The sequence below is a fragment of the Gekko japonicus genome, unplaced genomic scaffold (assembly GCF_001447785.1).
Source record: "Gekko japonicus isolate JY-2015 unplaced genomic scaffold, Gekko_japonicus_V1.1 scaffold8, whole genome shotgun sequence".
Classification (NCBI taxonomy): Eukaryota; Metazoa; Chordata; class Lepidosauria; order Squamata; family Gekkonidae; genus Gekko; species Gekko japonicus.
Genome location: NW_015167057.1, coordinates 3,495,372 through 3,513,777, shown reverse-complemented (window position 1 = coordinate 3,513,777; position 18,406 = coordinate 3,495,372). Strand labels below are relative to the sequence as shown.

General features: G+C 47.2%; 1 protein-coding gene across 1 annotated transcript in view; it reads left to right on the top strand.

The window, feature by feature from the left end:
- The window catches only part of OSBPL7 (oxysterol binding protein like 7), a 60,122-nt gene that overhangs the window by 22,137 nt on the left and 19,579 nt on the right, over window positions 1-18,406 (top strand). The window contains exons 2-10 of the mRNA XM_015412431.1: window positions 3,439-3,658; window positions 3,901-4,023; window positions 5,938-5,995; window positions 8,374-8,558; window positions 10,969-11,095; window positions 12,795-12,898; window positions 13,716-13,808; window positions 14,020-14,149; window positions 14,811-14,959. Of these exons, the coding sequence (XP_015267917.1) occupies window positions 3,560-3,658; window positions 3,901-4,023; window positions 5,938-5,995; window positions 8,374-8,558; window positions 10,969-11,095; window positions 12,795-12,898; window positions 13,716-13,808; window positions 14,020-14,149; window positions 14,811-14,959 (1,068 nt within the window). The 5' untranslated portion in view covers window positions 3,439-3,559. The remainder of the gene's footprint in view (window positions 1-3,438; window positions 3,659-3,900; window positions 4,024-5,937; window positions 5,996-8,373; window positions 8,559-10,968; window positions 11,096-12,794; window positions 12,899-13,715; window positions 13,809-14,019; window positions 14,150-14,810; window positions 14,960-18,406) is intronic.

The following is an 18,406-nucleotide window of genomic DNA, read 5'->3' as shown; positions in this document are numbered from 1 at the left end:
TCTTTCTTTCTTTCTTTCTTTCTTCCTTCCTTGCTTTCTTCCTTCCTTCCTTCCTTCCTTCCTTCCTTCCTTCCTTCCTTCCTTCCTTCCTTCCTTCCTTCCTCTCTCTCTTAGACAAATAAATATCATTAGCAAACAAATGAATATCATTGGACAAATAAATATCATTATCAATACCCATGTTTACCCCTTTTGTTTTTATTTAATGCTAATAAAAGGCAAATTTGCATATTATTAATTAAAAACGTGTGTATAATAGTTGTTCATGTCTTGCGGCTCTCAAACATCTGATGTTTATTCTGTGTGGTTCTTACATTAAGCAAGTTTGGCCACCCCTGGGCTATAGGTATGACTGTTGTTTCTATTTCCATTGTGTTTTATCTGAAGAAGTGTGTTTGCACATGAAGGCTCATACCGCAAGTAAACCTTTGTTGGTCTTAAAGGCGCTACTGGACTCAAAATTTGTTCTTCGGTTTAGGAGTGCACGGTCGGTCTCCTGAAATAAACAGGAGGCTTGTGGTGCCTTATAGACAAAAGATGTTTTATTCCAGGCTAGGCTTTTGTACAATAGGGTCCGCGTTTTCAGATGTGGGGATTTGAGCCTGGGTCTACTGGATACTAATGCAACTCTCTTAACCACTGTACCACATGGACTCTCAACGTAGCATCTCACTGTTAGCTCTGAACTTTTTAAAAAGTGGGGGAGTCCCAATAACCTTAACTTTTAACAATTGTATGTGAAGCAAAGGGCCTCACTGTGGGTCAGGATCCTACAATGGATTGATGGATTGCGAGTCTCTTGTACACAGCTTGCGGGGGGGGTGGGGGGTGGAGGAACAAGGTTAGCTGGGAGAGGAAGCTCTCAAGGTGTTGGTGGCAAATGTAGGGTTGCCTTTGTGCATTGGGTTGCCAGCTCCAGGTTGGGAATGACCTGCAGATTTGGGGGGTGGAGCCTGAGGAGGGTGGAGTTCGGGGACAGAGGAGGGACTTCAGTGGGGTACGATGCTATAGAAACCAACTTCCAAAGTGGCCACTCCCCCCAGGTGAACTGATCTCTGTCGCCTGGGGATCAGTTGTAATAGCGGGAGGTCTCCAGCCTCCACCTAGAGGTTGGCAACCGTATCTGTGTGATGTGCGGTGGCCGTGATGAAATCAAGCCTATTGCTGCTCTATATACGTGATGGGAAATGTTTCCAAATTGCAGCGGACTTATGGCAGCCTCAGAGTTTTCGAGACAAGGGACGAACAGAAGGGGTTCACCATTTCCTTGGTGGTCTCCCATCCAAGTACTAACCAGAACCGACCCTGTTTAGCTTCTGAGACCTGATCAGATCAGGCTAGCTTGGGCCACCCAGGTCAGGGTAATGTTATTTAACACATACAAACAGGGGTCGTTTTGTAGAAAAAGAGCTAGGGGAACTCATTAGCATAACTCATTAGCATATGCCACACCCCCTGACATCACCGGAAGTGTGTCATAAGGCCACACACCCCGCCCCCAAAGGTCCTGGCTGCCGCCGCCGGCCTTGCAGCTCCACTGCCGAGCCCCATGAGGGGCCCGTGCTTCGTCATGTGCCCCCCCCCCCGTACCTCACCCAGGGGATCTGCGATCCCCCGCGATCCCCCCCCAAAATGACCTCTGCATACAGATACCGGTATTTCAAACTTGTTCAGTGTTGAAGAAGAAGAGATTGGATTTATACCCTGCCCTTCACTACCCAAAGGAGTCTCAGAGCAGTTTACAATCTCCTTTCCCTTCCCCTCCCCTCCCCTCCCAACAGACACCATGTGAGGGAGGTGGGGCTGAGAAAGCTCTCTCGAGAACTGCTCATGAGAGAACTTGTGACTGATCCAAGGTCACATCAGCAGTCGCATGTGGAAGACTGGTGAATCAAACCTGGTTCTCCCAGATTAGAGTCCGCGCTCCTAACCACTACACCAAACTGATGGGGCAAGACTAGCCTTTTACACTGGACAGGTCCAAAGTAGCGTGGAGATACTTTACAAGGGGGGGACTGAAAAGTACACTACATTTAGTCTTGCTTTAGAAGATTTGGAAGCCCTTGCTATAGTAGTATAAATAATAGTATATGTGCTGCCGAAGCGAAGACATAATCATTGCTGTCTTTATGTAACAGGAAATAATGTATTTAAACTAAAATGGATTAACCAAGATACACCTCTAAAAATAAAATAAACTTAGCTGTCCTTGACAATAACCAATCATGTCATCAAAAATACAGCTTAGAGGAACTTTGGATCCCTCTTTGATTTCCAGAATGAAAACAGAACCAATTGGTTGGAAACCTGCTGATTCTTTCATAATCATATGTATTTTAGTTGTTTATACCCCACTGGTCTCCTTAATGGGGACTCAGAGTATCTTACAACATCATTCTCTCCTCTTCCAGTTTTACCCTCATGATAACAAACCCATGAGGTAGTTTGGGCTGAGAGAGAGAGTGTGACTGGCCCACCGTCACCCAGCAAGCTTCCTCGCAGATTGGGGATTCGAACCCAGGTCTCCTTGATCTAGTTCAGCACTCTAACAGCTACACTAGGCTTGCTTTCTTGGTAGCATGATAAGAATACATGTACACATCTGTCTCCAATTCTGACATATTTATTTGCTTCACTGTTTCCCCCCGGAATTAATTCCAAACAATGGTAACCTTATAAACTTAGCTTGTTATTCCTGTTTGCATCTGTTAAAACATCTTCATTATGAATGAATGAATGAATGAATGAATGAATGAATGAATGAATGAATGAATGAATTTATTCACGGTCATTGACCAACACATAAACCACTTTACATTTTGTAACATAGAAAGAAAACATCACATTAAAATAGAAGCAAAATTTTTAAGACTGATTATAAAAACCATAAAACCATAATGGTTAAAATTAATAAAACTAAGTCTTAGTTCTCCTCTTTTCAAGCTACTATAGATTTTTTAATTCTTTGGGCAAGCCATCCAAACCTAGCCACCCGATAAGTAACTTCTGCCTGGCTGTCCGATATCAAATTTCTTAAAAGGCAGATTCTTTGCTTGCGAGAGAGGGGGAGTGTCTTAAGGAAAGGAAGAGACTCGCGGATGTTATTATACGCTTTACAATCAAAACTTACATGTTCTACAGACTCAATACCATCCACACAACAGGGGCATATCCTTTCTTCGTGAGGAGTCTTGTTAAATTTTCCTTCCAGGACTGTCGATGGGAGTACATCCCAACGCATGAATGTAAACATTCTTCTGTAGTCCTGATTTAATAAACAGGAGAGGTAAGGCGTAGGGATTACTCTGTTATCTGGAGCCAGAAGGACTCGCCATTTCTCTTTCATATTTAGATCATGAAGATTTAACATCTTCATTATGTTGCAATGCTAATTTGGCTGTCAATCCTCTAACCTGCCTAATGTTTCTCTCCTTGCAGCTGGCCCTCTGAACATGATGCTCTGGCGATGAAGGCGAGGTCTTAAGCCAAGGCTACCTCTCTCTGAAACTTCCTGGGCCTCTGGAGAAGACCTTGGCACGAGGAACAGCCTCTCCGAAGGATGGGCAGCCATGAGAAAGACCCCTCTTCTCCCAAAAGGCCGCTGCCCCCCTCCCGTTCCAACAGCACCGTGTCTTCCAAACACAGCATCACTCAACAGGTGTGACTTCTTCCCTGCCCTTGCCATGGAGTAACCATGTGATTGGTCTCTGCAGATAGCTGGGGTCGGGTGGGAGGGGCTTCCAGGCCAGAGGGTGTGGCTTAGAGGCAAGCTTGAGCTCTGGCTCGACCTTGTCCAAACACTGACCCATGGGCATGTTGTTTCATTGGGCCATGACAAAAGGCAGTTCCCCCCCCCCCAACGAGGCCCTTACCTTTCTTTCTCTCACTCCGGTTATTCAGGGCTCAGAAAGCTGGGAGGTGGTAGACGAGATGCGGATCCAAAGCAGTGTCGTCCAGGAGCCGGAGAGGCAGGAGGGCTACCTGTTAAAGAAGAGAAAATGGCCCCTGAAGGGCTGGCACAAGGTGAGAAGGTGGGGACGAGCAGAATCACGGGAGGGTTTCGTTTCGTTCCTGTTCGGATGCTACTTCTGCCTGTGCCAACCACCCACCCAGCTCCCCGCGAGCTCCTCATCTGCCTAGTCGGTGACAAGGGGTTGGATGGAAGACGCAACAGTTCCAAGGGCACTGTTAATTCCGCATAGCATCCAGTGTAGTGTTAGGCTATGGCTGGGGAGACCCGGGTTCAAATCCTCACTCGGCCATGGTAGCTTGCTGGGTGACCTTGGGCCAGCGACTCACTCAGCCGAACCCACCTCACAAGCTTGTTGCGAGGATACAATGGATGAGAGGACAATGGCATTGCAAGCCAATCTGAGCCCCCACTGGGGAGAAAACCTGGGTATAAATATCTCATTGCAAGCCAATCTGAGCCCCCACTGGGTATAAATATCGGAAATGAGAAATACACCACCAGATAAACCGCACTGTGTACCAGTATTCAGTGTTCCCACTAAGCTGTGGAGTCTTGTGAGCAAAAATCCTACTTTGTGAACTACTGGCATTAAAGTTGTGAGCGATCGATTTGGCTGCTGCGTAAATTAGTTTGCTCTGGAGCCCTCCTTCCTGAGCTAAGACAAAAATGTGTGAGCCAGAGGCTAAAAAACTGTGAGTTAGCTCACACTAACTCAGCTTAGAGGGAACACTGCCAGTTAGTAAATTCTGTACTCAGGACCTGTTATATTTTTATAAAGCTATTCCTCAAAGGAGATTGGGGCTACCTGTGTGACTCTCCCATTTTACTCCCACAAATCAGGATCATACCACCAGCCATAGTTCTGACAAGAGCTGTCCTTGAAAAAGAGCAGTTTCTGTCAGAGCTCTCTCAGCCCCACCTACCTCACAGGGTTTCTGTTGTGGAGAGGGGAAGGGAAAGGAGTCTGTAAGCCGCTCTGAGACACCTTCAGGTAGTGAAGGGCGGGGTATAAATCCAATCTGTTCTCTTCTCTTCCTCTTTGTCTGTTGGTCTATCACACCTTTGTCCCAACCGTCCTGCAAGGAGCTTAGGACCGCATGTATGGCTCTCCCCTTCCCAGTCTCATCCTCACGACAACCCTGTGGTAAGGCTGAGAGAGAATGACTGATCCAGGGACATTCCGTAAGCTTCACAACCAAGTGGGATTCGAACTCAGGTCTCCCCCATCCTAGGTTGACGCTGTAACTGCCGCGCCACAATGGCTCTGTTACATCCCAGATTTCTGGTGTCACATTTTCAGCTCTTTAAAAGACTGTCTTTTCAACAGCTCAGCCCTCATCTTTTTAGGATCATGCCAGTTTCCCCTGGATTCTCAGATACGGTGGCAAGCTGTTTTGAGATTTGGCTAATTTAGCCAGTGTGGTTTAGTGGTTAAGGTGTTAGACTAGAATCTGGTAAACCCAGCCCTGTCTCCCACTCACAAGGTTGTTGTTCTGAGGATAAAATGGAGGGGGGACCCATGTTGTAAGTTGCTTTGGGTTCCCATTGGGGAGAAAGGTGGATATGAATATCTAAATAAATTCCTTCAAGATGTTTGACAAAATGATATCCTGGTTGGTTGAATCTGTTCAGAGAATCTGTTGGAAGAGCCAGTTTGGTGTAGTGGTTAGGAGGGCGGACTCTCATCTGGGAGAACCGCGTTTGATTCCCCACTCCTCCATGTGTAGCCAGCTGGGTTGACCTTGGGTCAGTCACAAGTTCTTCCAGAGCTCTCTCAGCTCCACCTACCTCACAAGGTTTCTGTTGTGGGGAGGGGAAGGGAAAGGAATTTGTAAGCCACTCTGAGACTCCTTCGGATAGTGAAGGGCATGGTATAAATCCAATCTCTCCTTCTTCTTCAGACTGGCTGATTATTTTGAGGTAACTGGGAATATTTGTTCTCTCTCTCTCTCTTTCTCTCATAGCGCTACTTTGTTTTGGAAGATGGAATCCTGAAGTACGCCACAACACGACAGGATGTGAGTAAGAGATGGTAGCAGGGAAGTCTGGGATACCCCAGTTTTAATGCAGAAGGAAATCCTACTTTACACAGAGAGTGATTAAAATGTGGAATTTGCTGCCAGAGGATGTTGTGACGGCCACAGGAATAAAGAGCTTTAAAAGGGGATTAAAGAGATCCATGGAGGATAGATCTATTGGTGGCCTCTAGCCATGGTGACTGAGGGGAACCTCCACATTCAGAGGCAATCAGTGTCTGAATCCCAGAGCCAGGAGGCAACATCAGGGGAAGGCCTTGGCCTCCATGCCCTGTTTTTCTTCTGCCAGAGGAACTGGTTGGCCACTGTGTGAGGCAGGATGCTGGACTAGATGGACTATTTGGCCTGATCCAGCAGGGCTTTCCTTATGTTCTTATTAGGGGAAGGCCTCGGCCTCCATGCCCTGTTGATGGTCCTCCAGAGGAACTTGTTGGCCACTGTGTAAGACAGGATGCTGGACTATATGGACTATTGGTCTGATCCAACAGGGCTCTTCTTATGTTCTCTGACCTGGATAGCCCAGGCTAGCCCAATACCATCAGATTTACACCATCCTTATCTCTTTCAAGGCTGGAGTCAAGAATGTGGTAATTAGCTGTGATCAACTAGATGAGAGGGGGAGACAGGAGCAATGTTATCTTCTAGAGGACTCCTGTGAGTATGCACCCTGATTGCATTTGGAACATCACCTGATGCCAGATGGCAAGAAACTATAATTAAGCCATAGACCAGAGGGAAGCCATGCTAACTTTATGATTTCTGCAGGACAGAGGCCTTGACTATACTGAGCCTCATTGAAAGGACCAGCTACATGGAATGTGCTTAAGCCTCTATTTTGGATTTGGAAACTTTAAGAATGTGCCATCTAATACTAGGTATTGATGTATTAGATAGGAAAGTTAGCTTTCTTGTTGTTATGCCACAAAAAACATAGATATTGTGTTCTTTAAATATTTAATAAACATTCTGTTCCTTAAATATTTAATAAACATTCGCAGAGGGTGTAGAGGAGAGTGACGAGGATGATCAGGGGCCTGGAGACCAAGCCCTATGAGGAAAGGCTGAGGGATGTGGGAATGTTCATTCTGGAGAAGAGGAGGTTGAAGGGGGGCTTGAGCTCGCAATAATGGGTTTAAATTCAGGGCAGGAAGATACTGGCTGGATATTAGGAAAAATCTTTTTAAAGTAAGAGTTGTGCAACAGTGGAATCAGTTGCCTAGAGAGGTGGTGAGCTCCCCCGCACTGGCAGTCTTGAAGCAGCGGCTGGACAAACACTTGTCAGGGACGCTCTAGGCTGATCCTGCACTGAGCAGGGGGTTGGACTACATGGCCTGTCTGGCCCCTTCCAACTTTGTGATACTACGATTCTATTTCCATTCGTGGCTGTCTTTGTGTCCCTCTCTTTCCTCTGTAAATCAGGTGATGTTATGAAAAAGGCCTTAGACGATGCTCATGCGGTTCTCTGCCCATGGTGTAGCTTTCTGTGTCTTTCGCCTTTGTGAGGACTAGGAGCTTGCTCTCTGCTGTAGTAAACAATTCTGAAAACAGGACAGATATCCTCCTGGATGATCGCCTGTATTTTAAAATTGCTGCCGTGAAATAAAAAAAGCCCTTCCCCATGTTGATTTTAGGCACAGGACTATTATAAATCCCCCCTAGGACGATCTAGATATCCCTTTTCAATGCCTGGGAAACTGTACAATTCCGCAGGGCCTGTAAAACAGAAATGTACCACCAAACATATGGGTGAGGCCAGGAGAACTCCTATTTATGCAGATCTCTGCCCTTCCTCTTCCCTTTTCTCCCTCCTGGACAGTATTATAATGTTACTGTGTGCCTTCGGATCAGTTGTAAATGCTTACAACTGTTTTTAATTGCAGCCCTGAGTTGCAAACTGACAGCCAGTTTGGTGTATTGGTTAGGAGTGCGGACTCTAATCTGGGGGAACCAGGTTTGATTCCCTACTCCTTTGTGTCCAGCTACTGGTGTGACCTTGGGTCAGTCACAAGTTCTCTCAGAGCTGTTCTCTCACGAGCAGTTCTCGAGAGAGCTCTCTCAGCCCCACCTACCTCATAGGGTGTCTGTTGTGGGGAGGGGAAGAGAAAGGAGATTGTAAGCCACTCTGAGATGCCTTCGGGTACTGAAGGGTGGGGTATAAATCTAATCTCCTCCTCCTCCTTCATGTTTGAATTATAATCTGTTTATCATATGTTATGACCTGCTCTGAGTCCTACGATAGTGGGGGAGAGTGGGATATAAATCAAAGAAATAAATAATAAATAAACCCCTCCCCAAAAGCACTGTTCCAGGTTTGTAAGCACCAGTGCAAATGTCTGCATGTTTGGATGCCTCTGCCTCCTTCAGTTTGTGTTCCTGTTCCTAATGCTGCTGCTTCCTCTGCATCCAATCCCCTGCAGATTAAATCCCAGGAACTCTTCAATAATTGGGTGGCCAAGCTGTGCTCACACCGCCAGGTAGAGAAGATGGGCGCGTCCCAGCGGCAGTTCCTAACCAGGGGCCACGGTGGAAAAGGTCCCTATTCTGCACAGGTGATTTGTGGTGTTTGTGTGTGTGGGGAAGCTCAGCTACAACTTATAGTGTCTTCCGAGTTTCTTTTCATCGTGGGGGAGGGTTGCATATTCAGCCTCCGGGGTTCCTTTATCAAAAAGGAGAACTGTGTGTGTGTTGTGTGTGTACTTTTAACTCTTTCCTCCCCTGCCGTATTCTTTCTGGAAAGAGCTGTCCTTGTGCTGCTTTTACCCCGGCCGGGAAGAACTTATGATAGCCCACATTTTTCCTCACGGAGTGTGTGTGTGTGTGTGTTTTTATCTGGTGAGAAAACAGCAGGAGGGGAAGGGGTTAAAGCTCCCCCCCCACACACCCCAATTCTTCTGCTTGATAAAGCAATGCTAAAAAAAAGAGAAAGAAACCCAAAGAAGAAATCGGGGTGAAAAGAACAATAATCCAAAAGCAAACTGCAATACCAAACAATAAATAAATTCTGTATATTCTGTTTTTGTGTATCCTATTTTTACATAACAATAAAGTTAATGTGCATAAATGATTAATAATATAAACTTTCAGTCCAATCTATATATAAAGCCTCAGGTTTATACAATGTTCTCAACTCAAAGTCCATACATACAAATCACCAGCACAGTGAACTGTTGACAAGGACGCTCCGTTGTGGTCGCTTTAACAAACCTACTTCAAATCGCTGTCACAGCTAAACCACTGTAGTTGCTGATACACAAATCTTGCTTCAAACAAGTACATGACAGGAAGCAGGCTATAATTAGCCTGTTTCGGAGAACTCCTTTCTCAAAGTTGAAGTATACTCTTTTTCCTTATAAATAGCAATGAATCCTGGAGCATATCAAAAGTACAAATTACTTCACAATCATTCCTCAGTTATGGAGGCCCAGCTCTCCACCCTTCAGTTTTACCCCAACTGGGAAGAACTTATGATGGCCCACATTTTTCCTCAGGGTGTGTGTGTTTATTTTTCTGGTGCGAAAACAACAGGAGAGGAAGGGGTTAAAGCTCCCCCCCCCAAATTCCTCTGCTTGATAAAGCAATGCTGGCAGTCAAATTTGCAACAAAAAAGTGTGTTAAAAATGGAAGAGCTGTGGAAGAAATTATAAAATGTAGATGAGTCCAAGGGAGGTAAAAGGAGCTATGGTTAGGGGTCACTTGTCATAGATGAGAAGAGGAGACATGTGTCACTTCCACAGCTAAGGGTTCAGCTTGGCCTGCTGAGCCTCTGTGGTTGCCAGAGGTGCTGTTAGCACCCAGAATATAGGCCCTTGCAGTGCTCATTTGAGGCAGGTATGTCTTCATAAGATCACCCCTTGCCCCACAAGGTTTCTGAGTCATTTTTAGAGTAAAGATGGTAAGCTTCATAAGATCACCCCTTGCCCCACAAGGGGTGGGTCATTTTTAGAGTAAAGATGGTAAGGTCTTAAGAACATAAGAGACCTGCTGGAACAGACCAGTGGTCCATCTAGTCCAGCACCCTGTCTCACACAATGGCCAACCAGTTCCTCTGGAGGGCCAACAACAGGGCAGAGAGGCCGAGGCCTTCCTCTGACGTTGCTTCCCAGCTCTGGGATTCAGAGGCTTCGTGCCTCTGAATGTGGAGGTTCCCCTCAGCCACCACGGCTAGCAGCCATTGATAGACTTATCCTCCATGAATCTATCTATTCCCCTTTTAAAGCTGTTTATTCCTGTGGCCACCACTAAAACCTCTGGCAGCAAATTCCACATTTTAATCATTCTCTGTGTAAAGAGGTTGTTGGGTTTTTTGCCCGTCCTGCACCTACTGCCCATCAACTTCATTGGATAATGGTGCCTAGTTAATTTTACCAAAAGAATTTATGGAGGGGTACCCCTGGTGCTAAACTTGCCAGCTCTGGGTTGGGAAATACCTGGAGATTTGGAGGGTGGAGCCTGGGGAGGGCAGGGTTTGGGAAAGGGAGGAACCTCACCAGGGTATAATGAGTCCACCCTTTCTAGGCAGACATTTTCTCCAGGGGACCTGATTTTGGTTGTCCAGAAATCAATTGTAATAGCAGGAGATCTCCAGGTGCCACCTGTAGATTGGTAAACCTACCATTCGGCTCTTCTCTCAGAAAAGGAAAACAGGAATATTGTGGCACTTTAGAGATGAGCAAGAATTTATTCCACTATAAATTTTCAGAGTTCATCTCTAGTCCACAAAAGTTAATGCTGAAATAAAATCTCGTTCCTCTCAAAATTACTACTAAACTCCTGTGTTGTTTAGTGGAACCGGAAGCTTTGGCCTTTGTTCAACATCCTTTCCCATTTGTGCCAGGTATGGCATCACAGTGAATCAGAGATGGAAACTGAGACCCATGGCCCAAGAGGTTTCTGGGAACTACCAGAACCCTTTGCGCCTCACTTCCATTCTTCTAACACTTTATTGCCTTCCTCTTGCAGGCTTCTGGCTCTCGGCATCGGGTTCAGATGTCGGAAAGCGCCCCTGCCTTGTCTTCGCTGGCCTGTCCCCGAGACAAGGTGAATTCCTGGCTGAGCAGCAGCAAAAGTCTGGACCGGTGCTCAGCAGGTAATGGGACAGTTCTTTATCACTAGTTTGGAATGGCTTCCCTGTCTCTGTGTACTGAACCTTCCAGGATGCTTTCTAGATCTCAATCGCTTACTAGTTTCTACATCTTCCACCGCTTTTCTCTAATTTTCTGTAAGTGCCGGTTTGGTGTAGTGGTTAAGAGCGCAGACTCTAATCTGGGAAAACCAGGTTTGATTCCCCACTTCTCCACATACAGCTGCTGGTGTGACCTTGAGTCAGTCACAAGTTCTCTCAGAGCTGTTCTCTCAAGAGCAGTTCTTGAAAGAGCTCTCTCAGCCCTACCTACCCCACAAGGTGTCTGTTGTGGTGAGGGGAGATTGTAAGCTGCTCTGAGACTCCGAGTGAAGGGTGGGGTATAAATCCAACCTCCTCCTCCTTCTGTTTCTTCTTCTTCCTTCTGTTTCTTCTTCTGTTTCTTGTGTTTGTTCTTCTGTTTCTTCTCCGTCTTCTGTTTATCAAGGTATACGGCAGTCTTTCAGCAGCCGGCATGAAGGGATCTTCCTTCCCTTTGTGGGAGAGTCATTAGACAAAAAAGGAGTGTGGTTGTCAGTTGGGGATGTGATGTCCCTTTATAAACAGTGTGATGTGGATACCTAGGTTCAATTCCCCTCTCTGCCATGAAGCTCTCTGGGTGGTCTTGGGCCAGTTTTCCTCACTTAGATTAGTCTACCTCACAGGGTTGTCATGAGGCTAAAATGAGGCGGGAGGAAGAACTATGAGCCTCGGCTCCACGGGGGATGAGCAGAATAGAAATCTAAGAAGTAGAAAAATGGAACAGGACAAATGGCAGGAGCAAAAGGGGTCGCCGTGGATGGAAGACTGGGCTGTGGTTCTTTGCCTCACTGCCTTAGTTCTGTGCCTGTTGTCTTGTGTGTATCTGCCTAGTGTGTGTACCTGGCTGCCTGTGGGTTCTAATGCAGGATGGGTTCTGTTTCTGTCCCTTCCAGTCTGTAGGTTGAGTTTGGAGACTGGTTAAGTCCGTATGGGAGTCTGGCTGATGTTTCTCCCCAGCTGTGTTTCTTCTATAAATCACACATCTTTCTTACAGTTCATAGGATAAGATTTGTGCTCTCTTTCAAAGCCAGAATACTAAGAGGCTTGACGTACTTATCAGTCACATGCAGGAAGTCCCACCTTTAAACTTCCTGTTGTGCTTTTTTGGCTGGAGAGGTGCTCACAGACAGTCTGTCAAGGTGGCTGACTGGTTCCTTTTGGGTTCAAAGTCCCTCCCTGCCTCTCATGATAATGGCAGCCTCCTTGATAATGGCACTCAATGAAATTGCTGAGCAGTCGGGTTAGAACAGATAAAAGTAAGTCCTTCTTCACCCAAAGAGTGATTAACACATGGAATTCACTGCCACAGGAAGTGGTGGCGGCTACAAGCATGGACGGCTTCAAGAGGGAATTAGATAAGCATATGGAGCAGAGATCCATCAGTGGCTATTAGCCACAAGGTATGGATAGGAACTCACAGGCTGGGGCAGGTGATGCACTGTCTTCTTGGTGCTTGGGGGGGGGGCAACAGTGGGAGGGCTTCTAGTGCCCTGGCCTCACTGCTGGACCTCCTGAGGGCACCTGGTATTTTTGGCCACTGTGTGACACAGAGGGTTGGACTGGATGGGCCTTTGGCCTGATCCAACATTGGCGTCTCTTATGTTCTCATGTTCCTCTTCCCCAGAGCTCTCCGAATGTCAGGGGAAGCTTCAGGAGCTCAACCAGATGCTGCAGAATTTGGAGTCTCTCCACCGCATCCCTTCCGCACCCATCATCTCCCACAGCCAGGTATGCACGGGAACAGCAGTGGCATTTCCACTTTGCAGAGAGCCTAGATGTGTTGTCATTGCTGTTGCCTGTGTGGCAGAGCACGTCCTTTGCGCACAGGAGGTACCCAGTTCAATCCCTGGTGTCTCTAGCAAAGGAAATACTTGTATCAGCCTGCAAGCTGCTGCTGTTCAAATTAGGACGAGGGAGACAAAGGTCCAAGTCTCCGCTCTGCCACAGAAGGCCGCTGGGTGACCTTAGGCCCAGTCACTCTTTTTCGGCGTGAACTACCTTGCAAGGCTGTTGTGGGCTATAAATGGAGGAGGGAAGAAATGATGTACTCACCCTGTGCCCCTTGGAGGAAGGGCAGGATAATAATGCCCCAAATAAATGGGACCAGCGGTCTGATGTAGTTATCAGGAATGTAGTGACCAGCAGTGTCTCACGAACGTTCCTCCCCTGCCACAGGTTCTGTTAGTCTTTAAGGTGCTACTGGACTCTTGCTTTTTTCTGCTGCTACAGACCGACTAACACAGCTATCCACCTGGATCTACCAACATATGCATACTGGTCCAAGAATAACACAGCTGTTTTTGTGCCTTTGGTTCTATCTGGGCCAATGGCTTGTGTGTGTGCATACATCTGCTGTACATACATGCGTACATCTCCTGCCAAGGCCACATCTTTTGGGATCTAGGATGCAGATGTGTACATTGGCTGGGAGGTCACACCCACTGGCATCTATCTGCTGCAATGCCTGCTGAAACAGGGGTTCTTGGGAAGGTGGCCGTGCAACCCATTCGGGTGGGTAATAGGAGACTTTTTCTTATTTTTGTAGAGCTCGACAGGCACAGAGAGAACCCGGAAGGGGAAGAGATCCACCCGGATCTGGTGCACTCAGAGCTTTGCGAAGGATGACACCATAGGCCGGGTGAGCTGATTTGGGACAGGTGGTTTGGGGGAAGGAAGGGCAGCCTTTCTCATTTGAAGCAGATTTCCCCCCCTGCATGCCGTTTTTGAGAGCAAAGAACTTTTCCTGTGACAGAGCAGGGAAAGATTTAGTGAGCTACAGCAAGGCATGGAGGGGAGGGGTGGGGTGGGGAGTTGCTCTATCTAGTTTTCTGGTTTTCTGTTTTCGACAGGTGGGCCGCCTGCACGGCTCGGTGCCGAACCTCTCAAGGTATTTGGAATCGTGTCCGAACCAAGCCCTCTTCAGCCTCCCTCCAGAATACAGCCAGCTCCAGCGGAGTTTCTGGATCTTAGCTCAGAAAGGTGAACTTGTAGTAAGCACTCGTTACCTATTACGGTTGTGCTACTCAGGGTGTTTTAATGGTGCCGGCCATTTTGCATGCACACCTAGGTATAAATAAGCACGGCTTGTTCTGCTTCTGCTAGTGGCGGGGAGTGCGGCAGGAGACCAGAGGCCTGCCTTCTCTTCTTTCCCCTCTCCCGAGCGGTGCCAGTCTTTGTGATCTTAAGGAGCAGAAACTTGGGCTTTGCGAAAACAAAGCTACTGATTCTCCAACTTGTGTCTCGTGGCTGAATTCATAAGAGAAGCCATGTTGTATCAGGCCAGTGGCCCATCCAGTCCAACATTCTGTGTCACACACACCGTGGCCAAAACCCAGGTGCCATCAGGAGGTCCATCAGCAGGGCCAGAACTCCAGAAGCCCTCCCACTGTGTCCCCCCCCCCCAAGCCCCAAGAATACAGAGCATCACTTGCCCCAGACTGAGTTTTCCATCCATACCTTGTGGCTAATAGCCACTGATGGACCTCTGCTCCATAGGTTTCTCCAATCCCCTCTTGAAACTGTCTATGCTTGTAGCCACCACCACTTCCTGTGGCAGTGAGTTCCATGTGTTCATTACTCTTCAGGTGAAGAAGTACTTCCACAAACGTTTGTGTGTTTCTGCCTCTTCCTCCCTCCCTAGTTCACGGGTCCCTCAGCAGCGTGTTGGCCATGCTGGCTGCGGAGCGGGATCGCCTCCAGGAACTGCAGAGGACGCTGGAGCAGCAGCATTCCACCGCAGCCTCTGCGCAAGGTGGCCGGGGGAGTGGCATTGGTATTGCTGCGGTGGGGGTAAGTTGCCACTGTCCTCAAGCAGGTTTACCAATTGATTCCCTGGTTCAAGAGTTTAGCAGAGACCATCCCTCCCTGCCCCCCGCCATGTCAGAAATCATAAGAAAGATGAGAGTTCCTTTGAGTATGTGCAGAATGCTTTTCCTGGGCTCGTGTGTCAGTACAAGCATCACAGACGCGTGTCCTGGTGAATAGTAAAAAGCCCAGTAGCACTTTTAAGACTAACAAACTTCATTGTAGCATAAGCCTTTGAGAAACACAGCTCTCTTTGTCAGATGCATCTGATAAAGAGAGCTGTGTTTCTCAAAAGCTTATGCTACAATGAAGTTCGTTAGTCGTCCTTAAGGTGCTACTGGGCTTTTTACTATTTTGCAGCAACAGACGAACACAGCTAACTCCTCTGGATCCATGTCCTGGTTAGAATGTTGTCCAGTCAAAGAGGAGTCCAGTGACACCTTAAAGATTAGCAGAATTTATTCCTGCAGACATTTTTGTGAGTCACAGCTCAGTTCATCAGCGACAAGACGCCCTGCCCTTAGGAAGATGTGTGACTGTAAAGCTGCAGAAAACAAAGGGGGGGGGAGGAAGAGAGGTTTATTTTTAATAACTGTGAGAAATGACAGGTCCTTGTAGGGATGCCAGCCTCCAGGTGGGGCCTGGCGATCTCATCTCCAAGTTACAGAGATCAGTTCCCCTGGAGAAAACGGATGCTTTGGAGGGCAGACTGATGGCATTGTACCCCACTGGGGTCCCTGTCCTCCCCAGGCTCCATCCCCAAATCTCCAGGAGTTTCCCAACCTGGATTTGGCAACCATTCCCCGCCAGGAGGGACCTGGCAACTCTAGGTCCTTGTTGACGCCTGCTGAGAGACACTAGCCCTGTTCACAAGTTACAATTAATGCATGTACAATCTGTGTATAGTATACACTAGATTTTTTTTAATTCTCATGTTCTATTAAAAGCATTTGTACAGCTGAACACGCAGTACAAACCCCACATTTATCCAGGTACTGGCCCCCAGTTTCATTTGTCAACTGGACAATGTTGGCTCTTCCTTACAAACAGATGTTAGGCATGTAGATGCAAGATGTGTTAAATTCACTCTGAAGGCTGAGGCAGGGGACAGCACATAGTCCTCCGCTTCCAACAAGATGTATGTGTGTGTGCAATGTATCTTGTGTACAGGACTAGTATTAAACTTTTCTATGAATGCCAATTCGGCCCCCAGTTTCATTTGTCAACTGGACAATGTTGGCTCTTCTTTACAAACAGATGTTAGTCATGTAGATGCAAGATGTGTTAAGTTCACTCTGAAGGCTGAGGCAGGGGACAGCGCATAATCTTGTGTACAGGGCTAGTATTAAACTTCTCTATGAATGCCAATTTTGGCAATTTCCCATTGGATTCTCCCTTTGATGGAGAAAAAAAGTTACTTTCAAGTCAGCAAAAAACACCACCACCCTACTCTGGAAAATTAAAATGTTCCCCCAAACACACTACTTCCAAGCAATGTTCTGTCTAAGCTGAGTTAGTGTGAGCTATCTCACAGTTTTTTAGCCTCTGACTCATACATTTTTGTCTTAGCTCAGGAAGGATGGCTCCAAAGCAAACTGATTTATGCAGTAGCCAAGTCACCTGCTCGCAACTGTAATGCTCGCTCGCTCACAACTTCAATGCCAGCAGCTCACAAAGTAGAATTTTTGCTCACAAGGCTCCACAGCTTAGAGGGAGCATTGCTTCCAAGCACTGCAGTTTTTAATGCCAGGTTTCTGTGGCCAGTTTGTCCGTTATAGAGAGCAGAAAGGCACTGTTGATACATTATGGTACTCAGGGCAATTTTTGCAGAAAAAGCCTACCAGGAACTCATTAGCATAATAGGCCACACCCAACAGCAGGAACTCATTAGCATTTTGGGCTACACCCCTGACAGCACAGCTCATTAGCACATTAGGCCGCACCAAGTGTGGTTATCCAGCCACACCCACCTTTTGCTTGTTATTCTGTTTACCTTGTTTGTTGTCAAAACCCAGGGCTTTTTTTTGTAGCAGGAACTCCTTTGCATGTTAGGCCACACACCCCTAATGTAGCCAATTTTTTTTACTGGGCTTTGGAGGTGATTCTGACCTGAAGGGAACAGTCTGAAGGGTGGTAAACCTGTTTTGCCCGCCTGTGCTTCTGGCCACTCGTTTAGATAGCAGTTTATACAGTGCCGCAGAGCATAGGGGTGTCAACAGGGTAACCAAAGGCAGCCTCTCTGAGAACAAGTGTGGTGTGACAGTTAAAGTGTTGAGCTAGGATCTGAGTAATCCAGGTTCGAATCCTTACTGTGCTGTGAAGCTCACTAGGTGATTTTTACGCCACTTTTGGCCCCACAGGCTTGCTGTGAGGATAAAATGGAGGAGGGGTGAGAGCCAGATATTGATTCCTTGCGCTCCTTCGAGGAGGAGAAGAAAATGAGGAAGAGAGTGGATTTATACCCCACCCTTCACTACCCGAAGGAGTCTCAGAGTGGCTTACAATCTCCTTTCCTTTCCCCTCCCCACAACAGATACCCTGTGAGGCAGGTGGGGCTGGGAGAGCTCTTTTGAGAACTGCCCTTGATATAACAGCTCTGAGAGGACTTGTGACTGACCCAAGGTCACACCAGCAGCTGCAAGTGGAGGAATGGGGGAATCAGACCCGGTCCTCCCAGATTAGAGTCCGCGCACCTAACCGCTACACCAAACTGGCTCTCAACACCAGACTGGGATAGACCTGCGCAAGAGAGATATTCAGTGGCAGTATACCTCTGCATACTGGACAAGTATGGTGCAGTGGTTAAAGTGTCAGACTAGGACCTGGGGAATCTAGGTTCACATCCCCACTTGTGCCGTGGCAGCTTGCTGGGTCCCCTTGAGCCAGTCGCACGCATTCAGCCTGACCTACCTCACAGGGTTGTTATGAGCATAAAGTGGAGGAGGGAAGAATGATGGGAACCACTTTGGGTCCCTCACTGGCAGGCCCGTAGCCAGGATTTTGTGGCTTCTGGGGCAATTTTTTTTTCTAGCGGGGCTGAAGTTCTCCGTGCAGAAAGAGAAGCCGTTTAGCCAAGATAGATCTCTAAACTGCAATCCGTCCACTACTTTAGATGACAACGCTCAGCTGCTGCAAGTTAATCACTTCTGTCAGCCTAAGCAACAGTTTTTATAACAAGCCGGCAGGTGGGGGTGATGACTTCCATAGTTAAGAAAGCTAACACTTAGGCAGAAAAATTCCCTTAAAGGAGACCAGTTTCTTGACACAGAGTTAGAAGGGATCCTAGAGGTCACCTACTCCAACCTCCTTGCTCGGTGCGAGAATTAGTCAACTACAGCACCCCACTCTGCTTAAAGGAGTGCATGTCTTTTTAAAACGATTGAAAAAAGCATTTACAGGAGAAATTCATGTGGGGCCTTGCCTTGAAGAAAG